The following is a 12,596-nucleotide window of genomic DNA, read 5'->3' on the forward strand; positions in this document are numbered from 1 at the left end:
TTCTTTAAAACAGAAGCGGTTAGTGAGATAACTGACATGACAGGTTTGTCTAAGTCCAAGAAATTTTCTCAAAGTTTTATGTAAAATGACAGCATGAAGGGGCAGAGTCATTCATGACTCACGGGAGCACCCAGGGGCATCCGAGCCCAATTCCATGGCTCCCTCTGCGTCCTGTGATGAAGAAAGTCTGAATGAGCCGGGCTGGCGTGGCTCAGCGGTTGAGCTTGAACCCATGAACCAGGAGGTCACCAGTTCCATTCCTGGTCAGGGCACATGCCTGGAATGAAGGCTCGATCCTCAGTAGGGGGCGTGCAAGAGGCAGCCAGTCAATGATTCTCTCTCATCATTGTTGTTTCTCTCTCTCTCTTCCTTCCTCTCTGAAATAAATAAATATATATATTAAAAAGAAAAAGAAAGTCTGAATGAAACAGTCTTCCTGGTTGCTACCTAACACAATGGATTTCTTTCATGCCCAGCTATGACATTCCGGGATCAACCATGCAAATGTGACACCTTTCGGGAAAGGAGAGCTATAGGCAGCCAGGCTGCAGCACCTGGTGAGTCTCTGTCACATAACAACCCTGGGAATGGGCCTCCTCCCCCCACCCCCCCCCCCAAATAGATCAAATACTGTAACTAATAGGGAATGGGGAGGTGGGAATGTGTTTTGACACATGACTCACGCTCCTTCACCGTCACATTCTTGTCCATTGTTATTGCTCCTTTCTCATCTGCGACTATGAGGGACAGACCCTCCAGAAGCAAAATGGAGTTTTATTTTCACACCCACACCCCACACTTTGTTCCCTCCTTTTCTTCTGGTCACACACACTTACAACCATGCACACATTCACAGGACTCTTTTTTAAAAATATATTTTTATTGATTTCAGAGAGGAAGGGAGAGGGAAAGAGAGATAGAAACATCAATGATGAGAGAGAATCATTGATTGGCTGCCCCCTGTATGCCTCTACTGGGTGGGGATCAAGTCTGCAACCTGGGCATGTATCCTTGACCAGAATCAAACCTGGGACCCTTCAGTCCACAGGCGGAAGCTCTATCCACTGAGCCAAACTGGCTAGGGCCATTCACAGAATTCTTACCTGGTGCTGTGTGTGAGTGTACAAATGACCCAAAGACAAATATAAATAAAACCATGTATTGTTCAGGGAGGATACATCTCTGTCAATGGCTGGATAGGTAGATGATGGATGACAGATAGAGAGACAAAGATATTTCATAGACACTCCATGGCTCCAGAACTCTGCTAAAATACAAATCTTATTACAGCACCAGTCCTCACTAGGTTACATGTTTTAGAAAATGCATTATATTTTAAAAGTTTTGAAAAACAATATCCCAAATATTAACACTATCCTGGAGTTAGGAGAACTGTGAGTGGAAGTTGAGGTACCAGCGGTGAGGTAAGGCCTCCTCACCTGGGAGATGATTTTTGAAGTTGGAGGAGAGTGTGTGGTGTCACAGACCTCCAGAGAAATAGCAGATTCAGCTGCTGAGTCACTGAACTCATAAGGCCCAAGCCTAACGATGAAACGTTTATTTGAATTAACACCTTTCAGCAGGAGTGCATTATGGGGGAGAGGCTATGAGCCAAGGAGCGGGGAGTCAGGCCCCGTCCTTGCAAAGCCTCCGGTCCCCTCCACAGAGCAGACAGCAAGAGCTACGTGAGAATGGACGAAGACGCGCCAGTCCTCAGGAGGCGGCAGGAGAGCTGGGCTTCCCTGGAGGACGGCTTCCCAGGGAAGCCGGGGAGGGAGTTTTTATTATGTAGTTTGCACATCCCAGTGCTCAAAGCATCTCCCTGGATGAATCAGCGGGCAAGCGTCGTCCACACGGGTCTGCTTTCAGGATGGGGAGCTACAGCAGAGCCCAGAGACCTACTGGATCAGCCTGTCCACGGAGGCCTGTCCACGGGATCTGCTCCCTGCCGCCTCCTCCTCCCAACAGAAGGGGTGACTAAGCCTGGCACCTAGGAAACCAAGGGGCCACAAAAGCTCCTGCTGCTGGCACAGACGCATTATTTTTTGTTTCTATGATTATCTCTCCTAGTTCAGTGTTTTGTTTTTGTGTATATATATATATATATATATATATATTATTGATTTCAGAGAGGAAGGGAGAGGGAGAGATAGAAACATCAATGATGAGAGTCGTTGATTGGCTGCCTCTTGCATGCCCCCCACTGAGGGCCGAGAACCCGGACATGTGCCTTTGGCTGGAATTGAAACCGGGACCTCTATCTACTGAGCCAAACAAGCTAGTCCAGTGTTTTAAGAGTTGACTGGCTAGTTCACATCTGGGCCCTGCTGGAAGGCTGTCTCGGGGTCTTGACACAATTTAAGGTCTTTTTGTCGCAGGATTCCCATTTTCAGCAATACTATTTTCTTTTTTGTTTCTGGCCACCTGAAATTGGGTTTTGCTTACATTAGAGCAGGTAAAAACTTTCGGGCAGTAAAAGGCTAACACTTTACACACAATCCGATCAGCTCAGTCAGAGTCCGTCCCGAGGTCAGCGCAGGGGTGGGTGCCTGTGGACAGTGTCTGGACCCAGGGGTTGACCAGTATCCCCAGGGAGTAGTCACTCTTGCGAGTTGTTTTAAATAAGTGTTCTGTTTTTGTTTTCTAAACCAAGTCCGTCAGATAACACAAACGCAAGCTGATAAAATCTGCTGCCCTCAGCCCCAGTCTCTGCCGGCCGGGGTGGAGGCCAGGAAGCATGACCCGTGTCTGCAGGTGGACTCCTGCCCGTAGTCCGCTGCTGACGTCTCATTTGCTGCTACCATCTCGGCTGCTACTTCTGAGGAGCCGTCTCTAGCCCCTTCGCCGCCCAGCACAGAGGCCTCCTCTTTACATCCTCGTGTCCTGGACAGGAGTGTTATCCTGTGAGCAGAGGAGGAAAGAATGAATTGGGAGGAGAGTGGGGCAATCCTGACACCAGCCATCTCCTCAGGGATGCCAGATCAGACAACAATAGCAACCGTAGTAGTAATAGTAATAATAGTGCCATGTGCCTGATGCGTCTTTTACATGCGTCAACTCATTTATTCTTCACCAAAGCAATATGACTCAGATACTTCTATTAGCTCTGTTTCATAGATGGGGCAATGAAGGCACAGAGAGGTCAAGTGACTTACCCTAGGTCACACAGCTAGCAAGCGGTGGAGTCAGGATTTAAACCCAGGGACCAGAGCTTAAGCCCTCAACATTGAGGTGATGCCACCTCTTCTTTGATGCCTGGCTTCCCACGTCCTCCCTGCCCTACTGCTTACCTACTCGCACATTCCCACTCAAGTTCACTGTCCTGAAACACTGCTCGGAAATTGAAACGAACAGAAAGAACTGGAAAGAAAAGACTGACCCTGGAGCAAAGGCCAGGTAGCCAGCTATTGACTGAGCCCTCGTGGGAACACCGCTGTCAGCTCCCCACGTGTTAGGAGCTGCTTGGGCCTCATCACCATCAGGTTTCCAGCTGAGAGGCTGAGAGGCTTACGGACGGACCCACAGTGTGGCGTGGGCCATCCTCATGGACTGCACTGAGTGGAAGGTGTGCGAGGAGCTGGGGCGTTTGACCCCGGGCAATTAGGGAGCGCCCGTGGAGACTGAGAGGCGGTGGGCGGGCTCCAGGTGGCCCAAGCTGCCCAGAGCATCTGGCTGGTGTGCAGGGGGATCTGGGGCAGGGCCACTGCCTATTGTGGAATGGTAGGTGGGGAAGGATGGAGCCCTGGGCCCTGTCATGGGGGACGGTGAAGGCTGGGGACCCCAGCAGAGAAACATGAACTCAGGTAACCAAAGGGCAGAGAGGTGTGGGCAGGAGAGCAGGCATCGAGCTGGCATTCGGAAGGTGAATGAGGTGCCGGTGCACTGGGTGGGCCTGGAGACCAGGACTCTGAGGAGGCTGTGACTGTGGAGATGAGGGGTGGGTAACATGGGGCGCGGGCAGTGGTGAGGAGGAGAGACCAAAGGCCCTCAGTGGGAGACTCAGGAAGACCTGTGGACTGACTGCCTGTGGACGGGCGGGCGGGGGGAGAAGGTGACAGAGAGAAAGGAGCCAGTACTTCAGGGTCAGGAACGGGGGGGCTGGCAAAGGGGCTGGGTTTCAGCTGCATATGCACAGGAAGTCTGTTGAGTGAATAGATGAGTGTGGGGCGCGGGGCATGGGGACTGGAGGCCCGGGAGCCAGGCCTGTGCTGAGCAGTCGGAGTCGCCAGCAGGTGGCGGTGAGGCCCGGGCCCAGCGGTCACTCGGGGCTGGGCAGTGGGAGCCCGAGGAGCGGCCAGCTCAGCAGGCGGGACTCCTCCCCAGACAGAGGGGGAGGGCTGGCGGGAGGGGTCAGGGCGGGTGGCGGAGGGGAGGGTGACAAGAACCCAGGGGCCATTGGTCTTTGGTGGCTGGGAGGGCATCGGTGAGCTGCAAAGTCAGCGATCAGAGCGAGGTCGCCGGGGACACAAGAGGGACGGGGCGGGGGGGGGGGGGCGAGGGGCATGTTTGCAGGCAGAAGGGGGTGAGCTGGGGAGGAGGAGGGAGGAGAAACAGAAGAGTCACCACATCGGACGCCCCTAGTCTAACCCCTGCTTATGCGCACAGCGTGGCCCACAGGTGTCCTGGGAACGGCCAGGAAATGGGGGGGGGGGGGGGGGGGCCGGACAGGGGTCCGAGTCCCTCCCATCAGGGCAGGAGCCGGGCAGAGCCACCTACCTCGGTCTCGGGGCCCTCGCGGCCGGTCCCAGGGTGGCAGCCGGGCTCCTGGGCGGCCCCCTCCTCGTGCTCCTCCTCGCCGCTGCCCTCCACGGGGGCGAGGCTGCCCTCCGCGCCGCCAGGGGGACTCCGGGGGCCCCCCTGCCCCCCAGCCCCCGCCTCCGGCCGCTGCGTGTCCGGGCCCTGCTGTGCGGGCTCCTCGGTGGCGCTGGCCCCGCTGGCCCCGCTGGCCCCGCTGGCCCCGCTGGCCCCGCTGGCCCCGCTGGCCCCGCTGGCCCCGGCCTCCTCCCTCTGCTCCGCCGGCCCGGCCTCCGCGGGGCCCCCGCACCCGCGCTCCTCTGCGCCCGGGGCCGCTGCGCCGGGGCCCGGGGCTGGGGGGGCGGCCTCCTCGGGGGCCCGGGCCTCCCCCTCCTGCGGGTCCGTCCTGCTGGGCGTCCTCCTCAGAGGGGGCTTCTCGGGGGACCCTGGGGTCCGGCTCCCGTCTTTTCCCGCCTCCTCGCCGGGCGGAGGGGAGCCCGGGGCCGGGCGGAGGGGCGGGCGCGCCTGGTCCCCGGCGTCCTCCTGGGCCCCGTTCTCCTGGGCCGGCTCCGGCGCCCGGAAATCGCCCAGCTCCCCGAACTCCGACTGCGACTTGCGGAACCGCCGCGACGGGGGGCGCCTCTTTATGGAGCCCCGGGTGCGCACCTGGAAGCAGATACAAGGAAAGTTACCGAACCCGCAGACGGCCCCCGAAAAAACCCGGGTTCCGGCGGCCCAGGGACCGCGGCTTCCCGGGGAGCGGCCCCGCCCGCCCATCCCGCAGGCCCGCGCCCGGCTGTGAAACCCCCGCAGCCTCGGGAAGGTGCTGCCTTCCCACCCAGTGAAGGTGTAGCCATGGCCCTGGCCGGTTTGGATCAGTGGGTAGAGCGTCGGCCTGCGGACTGAAGGGTCCCAGGTTCCATTCGGGTCAAGGGGGTTGCGGGCACATCCCCACTAGGGGGTGTGCAGCAAGCAGCTCATCAATGTCTCTAACTCTCTATCCCTCTCCCTTCCTCTCTGTAAAAAAATCAATAAAATATATTTTAAAAAAAGAAAAGAATGTAGCCATGATTTCATTGCCCAGTAAGCAGTCATCGGTTAGGTATCTAATTTAGCCATTTTATTCTAACCTTGGTTTTTTCAATTGCCTCTAAATAACCAGTTCTTCGAATGCTCTTTAAAAAAAAAAAAACTTTATTGTTGAGAGTATTACAAATGTCCTCCTTTTATCCCCCACAGCCCCCTCCACCCGGTTGCCACCCTGCCCTAGGCCTTCACCACCCTACTGGTTGTGTCCATAGGTGACGCATATGTGCATGTAAGTTCCTTGGTTAACCTCTCCCCCCTCTTACCCTCTCCCCCCTCATTCCCTCTGAGATTTGTCAGTCTGTTCCATGTTTCCATGCCTCTGGTTCTATTTTATTCGTCAGTTTATTTTGTTCATTAGATTTCTTTTTTTGTTTATTTTTAGATTCAATTGTTCATAGATATGTATTTATTGCCATTTTATTGTTCATACTTCTTCTTCTTCTTCTTCTTCTTCTTCTTCTTCTTCTTCTTCTTCTTCAAGAATACTCTTCAACATTTCATGTAATACTGGTTTGGTGGTGATGAACTCCTTTAGCTTTTTCTTGTCTGGGAAACTCTTTATCTGACCTTCAATTCTAAATGAGAGCTTTGTTAGGTAGAGTAATCTTGGTTGTAGGTCCTTGCTATTCATCACTCCCTTCTGGCCTGCAAAGTTTCTGTTGAGATATCAGCTGACAGTCGTATGGGCACTCCCTTGTAGGTAACTAACTGCTTTTCTCTTGCTGCTTTTAAGATTCTCTCTTTGTCTTTTGCTCTTGGCATTTTAATTATGATGTGTCTTGGTGTGGGCCTCTTTGGGTTCCTCTTGTTTTGGACTCTCTGCACTTCCTGGTAAATCTATTTCTTTCACCAGGTAGGGGAAGTTTTCTGTCATTATTTCTTTAAATCGGTGTTTAATCTCCTGCTTTCTCTCTTCTCCTTCTGGCACCCCATGACTTGAATGCTGGTAATTTGAAGTTGTTCCAGAGGCTCCTTACACTATCTTCATATTTTATTATTATTATTATTATTATTATTATTATTATTATTTTGGCTCTTGTGATTGGGTGTTTTTTGCTTCCTCATATTCCAAATTGTTGATTTGATTATCAGCATCCTCTCCTCTACCATTGATTCCCTGTAAGTTATTCTTCATTTCTGTTAGTGTACCCTTCATTCCTGACTGGTCTTTTTTTTATGTCTTTGATGTTCTCACTAATTTCTTTGAAATTCTCACTAAGTCCCTTGAAGTGCACATTAAGATCCTTGAGCATCTTTATAACCATTGTTTTGAACTCTGTATCTAGTAGTTTGCTTGCTTCCATTTCATTGAGTTCTTTTTCTGGAGATTTCTTCGGTTCTTTCATTTGTGACATGGTTTTTTGTCTCCATATTTTGGCTGCTACCCTGTGTTTGTTTCTATGTATTAGTTAAAGCTGCTCTGTCTCCTGGAATTGGTAGAGTGCTTTGTGTAGTAGGTGTCCTGTAGGGCCCAGTGGCTCAGCCACCCCAGTCACCTGAGCTGCACACTCTAGGCGCCCCCTGGTGTGGGATGTATGCACTGTCTTGTTGCAGTTGAGCCTTGATTGCTGTTAGAATCATTGGGAGGAATTGACCCCCAGGCCAATTGTGAGGACCAGCTGCAACTACAGTGGAAGAACTGCTCTGCAGGAGACACCCTATGGAGCAGGACTTGCTTCAGTGGGGCTTTGATGCTCACTGAATCTTCCCCTTGAGTGTATCACTCATGGATGGATGTGTAATCTGTAATCTGGTGTGGTCTGAAGCTGTCCACTGGGTGCACTGGCTCTGGGCCTCCCAGGAGGTGCAAAGTCAGCCACTGCTTGGGGCCACAGATGGGTGTCGGGCCAGACCGTTTCACACCTCTGCCCCTCCCACCAGTCTCAATGTGCTTTCTTCTTTACTTCTCTAGTTGTAGGACTTCCATTCAGCCAGATTTCAGGTGGTTCTGAATGATGGTTGTTTTGTATTTTCGTTGTAATTTTGATGTGGTTGTGGGAGCCGGTGGGTACCACGTTTACCTACACAGCCATCTTGGTTCTATCCCTCTTCTAATGTTCTTTGAATGAGCTTCACCATCTTGCAGGTTTCCTCATAAATTGAGGATAAAATTGATACCTGTTTTGCATGAGACATGTTTTAATATTTTGAAAATTATACTTTGACAAAGGTAAACCCAACAGACAAGAGGGTTGGGGCCTGCAGGTGGCCCAGCCCTGGCACAGCAACCTCAGAGGGGCAGAGCTGGTGACCGGCTTCCTCCCTTCCCCCAGCTCGACCCTTCCTGTCCACACAAGGCTGGGTGACCCTGGGAAAGCTGAGCAGCCAGGTCTTTCCGTTCTGGCCATCACCCTGACCAGAAGCTGTGTCTCGGGAGCGCCCAGCAGAGCGGGTGCAGGTCCTTTCCTCCCCGGGAAGCATGTGGACCTGAGGTCAGGACTCACTGTGGCCCTCCGGACTTCGTCAGAAGTTCCCTGGAAAGGTTTATGCCTGACTCCACTCAAGGGATGTGTCCTTTAATGATGTCAATTGAACCTTCATAAATTTTATTTTCCTACTGACTTTCATTTTGGTAGTGGTCAACCCTAATTCCATCTCAGGGGTTTGGAATGAATCCTGTGGTTTAGAAGGCTTCCCAGGCCTGTCCTGAGACCACAGGAGGCTTGCCCTGCAGGGGATCAGGGCCCAGGCCTCAGGGCCAGGAGGTCTCAGAACTAATCTCTCCTCCCTTGCTGCCATCAAAACACTGAAGCCTGGTATATGACCAGGTGCCAGCACCTCCCTCCCTGCCCCTACTCCCTACCGACTCCTGTGAGAGACAAGGCTGTCCTCTGGGCCCCTCTGCCTGTCACCTTGGGCTGCAGGATCTCCTGACTCGCAGCCAGCAGGCTCAAGCTCTATACGCCAGTTTGCTTCCTTGGGCCCCACCTGTTTGTACACACTTGACCTTTTTCCCCAGATAGATTTTCTGGAATGTCCCCGAAGGTGCCGCTCCCTCCATCCCTAGTTCCAAAGTCACACCCAATGCCATTCCCTGGCATTAGCCCTGCCTGGCTCCACCCCACATTTTTGGGGCACCTGCTTGCACTGTGTCTCTGAAACTTACCACCTCCTGGTAGGGCCAGGGATCCAATGAAAGGGAGCAGGGAGCATGGGGGCAGCATCTATGGAAACCAGCCCGGCCTCACAGCTTTCGGCAGAGGGACCAGTCTGGATGGTCTTTAACTGGGGCAAGAATTCCTACCATAAAAACAACTGCTTTGAGCCCATACTGGGCACGTAGGAGTCGTCACACCAGGCCAGAGCAGGGTGTTTTCAAGTCCTAGCGACCCTGCCCAGTCACTGACCAGGTCTTTAGCTTTGGTTTTCAGCTTTGACATAACTCTGTGCAGGTGGGCTCAATCCCAAGTTCCCACCCTCCTTCCACCAAGGAAAGTGCTCGCCACCCTAAGCCTGCCTTTCTGGTGACAGTTACACAGGAGCGGAGACGGGCAGGCAGGGAGGGGGCTGACCCCGGCTCAGGGACATTTCCTCCTGTGATAACCAGTCCTGACCACGGCTCCAATGTGCCCTCCTCTCTCCGGGGCAACCACAGGGTAGACCTGGTTCAGGAACGTCCAGTGCCCACGTTTCCACAGACTCCGGACCCAGCAGTACCTTGTTGTAACAGGGCAGGTGGCTGCCCTCCGGAGGCTGGTCGAAGCTGATGGGCACCTCCTCTGGCTCGCTGGCCCGAGACCGCACGCTGGGGCTGCTGGGCGTGGAAGGTGGGCTGTGAAATGGTGACACCGCGGCCTTGAGTCCAGGGCTCTTGGGTGAGGCCCCAGGCAGCAGGGCGGCGGGGTCGAAGGCTAGGTTGGCCTGTTGAGAGGAGATGAGACATTTCAAATCGGGGCGGGAGGAGGTGAGTTTCTGCTCTAGCTCTTTGGTCATCTGGCCTTGCATAGCTTCAGAGTTCTAGATGGTGGGGCACCTGGGGTGGGGGTGGGCGACTCTGTGCCCAGGAGGCCATTGGCAATGTCTAGAGACGCTTTTTGTTGTCACACTTGCGGGGAAAGTGCTCCTGGCACCTCGTGGGAAGGGACCAGGGACGCTGCTGGACATCTTCCAATGCACAAGGCAGCCCCGCCCGCGCAAGGAAAGGACCCAGCCCAGGCAATGCCACAGAGGGGAACCCTGGTCTAGGCAGGAGGAGCCAGGCAGTTACAATGAAGAGCTCGGGTATTTACGCTCCTACACGGCTTTGCTGTACCGCATGGGAAAATCTTGTCTCCCAACAAGGCTGTGAGCTCCACTGCCCCAACGTGAGCTTCATCTACTTCCCAGGGAAGTCTGCTCGGCTCTGGGCGCACTGTGATGGGTGGAGGGGTCGGGGCGTCCCAGGGCCAGCAGCCGAGTTGCAGCCTGTGTTAGGCTGGCATGGCTGGTGGCTGCCTCCAGGCCTTGGGGGACAGGGCCCGGCGGTTCCGGGAGTGCCTCCTGCAGGGTCATGCCCGTTTCCTGGAGGACTCTTGCGGCGCTCCATTCTCCACCAGCACTGCTAGGCGTCAGCTACCGGAGCGCATGCCTGACAGGGACCTCGTTTTGGCCCTTTGGCTCCAGGTGGAGCCCTCGTCCTCCAGGGCAATTTGGTCACTAGCTGGTGGTCGGAGGTCAACTCTCCAGGTGACACAGGGACATGCAGATGTTGGGGAAGAGGGCGCTGCACTCACCTGAAGCTTCTCGATCAGAGGCGAGCTCTTCACCTTCACCTTGGGAAGGTGGCTTGTGTTGGGTGGTGATTTCTGCAGAGCAAACGGACCAAAACAACGGAATGAGTGGGGTGGAGGGAGGCGGGGTTCTGGGAGCCCAGAAGCCAGAGGTGGAGGAGGAGCAGTTGGTTTCACTCCACTTTGGAGGCCCACATTCCTCCCCAGGGCCTGGTGAGGCGGACTTCCCCCCACCCCATCTCTCCCCGAGCAGGATCAGAGCAGGCAGGACAGACGCCCAAAATACAGGAGGTCTCCTGTACCAGCAAGATGATCTCATGTTCATTTCGAGGGAACAGACGGTGCCTGAGAGGGGACTTCTCTGTCCCTCATGACCTTCAACTTCACTCGGAGGGAATTTCAAAGAGAAAGGACAAAATGATCCCGTGCCGTTGGTCACAAACAAAACAAGAAACCACTGACCAGGAGTGAAACCTGACAGGTATTTTGGAAATTCCCCCCTTGAACTAGTGGTATTTGGAAAATCCCACACAAAAAATTATCATTTTCCAAAGCACTGAATATTCATTTTGATGAACAGACATTTATGGGGCCTCTCCCACGCTCCAGGCTTTATGCTGGTTGCATGAAGTTGCACTCTGTTAGGGGAAGATATTTTTACGATGAATGGATGTAGAAATCTTATCTTGCTTTGATTTGATGTCATCCAAAAAGATAAACTCCTTTCTGTTTTGTGCAAAATCCCTACAACTGAGTCTGGCTCCACAGATATATTCATCCTCACATGTAGGAATGATGGCGATGATGATGAAGAAGAAAAATGAAGGAAGGAGGAGGAGGAGGAGACACTTCATGGTGTTGGACAGAGGCTGAGGCAGCTATAAGGGGCCCAACACCTAGTCCCTACCCCTCACCCCCAAGTTCTAATTTTCCTGCATCGTGGGAAGAATAACAGCAGCCCCTAGAGGTCTGAGTGTTCTGAGTGAAGCGGCTGTTTCAGCGAAGGAAGGAGGAGATGGATTCTGAGCTCCTGGGACCTTTGTAAGGCCCAGCACTCAGGCGAGAGGCTGCGAGGAACAGTCACTGGCCGGGACCCAGGAGCCCCTGCCCCTGCTCATTCGGCTTCAGACTGGAGCTGTCCCACCTCAGCCTCCTCGGCCAGGGCCCAGGAGCAGGTGGAGTCAGTGAGTCTAAAGGCCCCGCCCTCCAGCTCCAGGGTGCCCCTGGCCCCTGAGTTCACACCCAGATGTATTCCTAGAGTGGTTTTTCAAGGAACTCTTGTCCATGGTGAGCACAAGAGCTTCCAGCCCAGGCTGGGTTGTCCCTAATCTCTGTGCTTTAAGGTGACATTTCCCAGGAGCTGGTGTTTCTGAAGATGCTGCTGTAGAAATGGCAGCTATGATGCTGCTGACAAAGCTTCCCTTACGTTGTACTGTGAACCCTTCTCCCCAGCTGACCACTATGTTCTGAAGAGAGTGGAAATTTAATAAATCCGGCCCCTTTGCCATAGCACAGGCCTGGGAAGCCAGCTCAGGATCCACGAAATCCTTGTTGATTTGAATTGAACTGCAAAGCAGGATTCTAAATAGCGGCTAATGCAAGACCCAAGTGCCCTTGAAAGACCGCTCTAGGAATACATCTGCCACCAATGCAGTTCCTGCAAACGGCAGCAGAGGGCAGCATTTCCTTTACCACTTAAGCAGCTCCAGGCAAGTGGTTGGGGAAGGGAGGTGGGGGGAAGTGGTGGTGGAGAAGAGCCAGGGTCCACCCTCAATATGGGTGTTTCTATGTCCATATAGAACATTCTAGTGCCGTCTAGAAGTTAGGAGCCTGATTATTCAGACGGAAGTGTTTTCAGCCCTTCTCTGGGCAGACAAGGCACCCCCTGTGGCCACATTAGGACACCCTTTGGCTGTGCCTTCCCGGGAGGGGTAACCCCATGGTCTCAGGCCTGTGCAGGCACAGGGAGAGGCAGGGGTGCGAGAGGTGGGAGACCCTTTCTGCACTGCACACTAGGAACCGAGGGGCCGACTGGGTCCTGCCTTCCTGCCTGGGCCTCCATCG

The 12,596-nt window shown here is 53.9% G+C and overlaps 1 protein-coding gene across 2 annotated transcripts in view; it reads right to left on the reverse strand.

Moving 5' to 3' along the window:
* Positions 1-1,145: 1,145 nt before the first annotated feature.
* Positions 1,146-12,596, reverse strand: part of RCSD1 (RCSD domain containing 1) — a 43,912-nt gene continuing 32,461 nt past the window's right edge. For both annotated transcript variants that reach the window (XM_070395759.1, XM_070395758.1), the window contains 4 exons: positions 10,536-10,607; positions 9,481-9,684; positions 4,717-5,400; positions 1,146-2,901 (listed from right to left, as the gene is read on the reverse strand). In XM_070395759.1, the coding sequence (XP_070251860.1) occupies positions 2,869-2,901; positions 4,717-5,400; positions 9,481-9,684; positions 10,536-10,607 (993 nt within the window). In that variant the 3' untranslated portion in view covers positions 1,146-2,868. The remainder of the gene's footprint in view (positions 2,902-4,716; positions 5,401-9,480; positions 9,685-10,535; positions 10,608-12,596) is intronic.

This window comes from Myotis yumanensis, unplaced genomic scaffold (genome assembly GCF_028538775.1).
Source record: "Myotis yumanensis isolate MYYU_CA2020_CCGP unplaced genomic scaffold, mMyoYum1.0.hap1 SCAF_17, whole genome shotgun sequence".
In the NCBI taxonomy this organism is placed as follows: Eukaryota; Metazoa; Chordata; class Mammalia; order Chiroptera; family Vespertilionidae; genus Myotis; species Myotis yumanensis.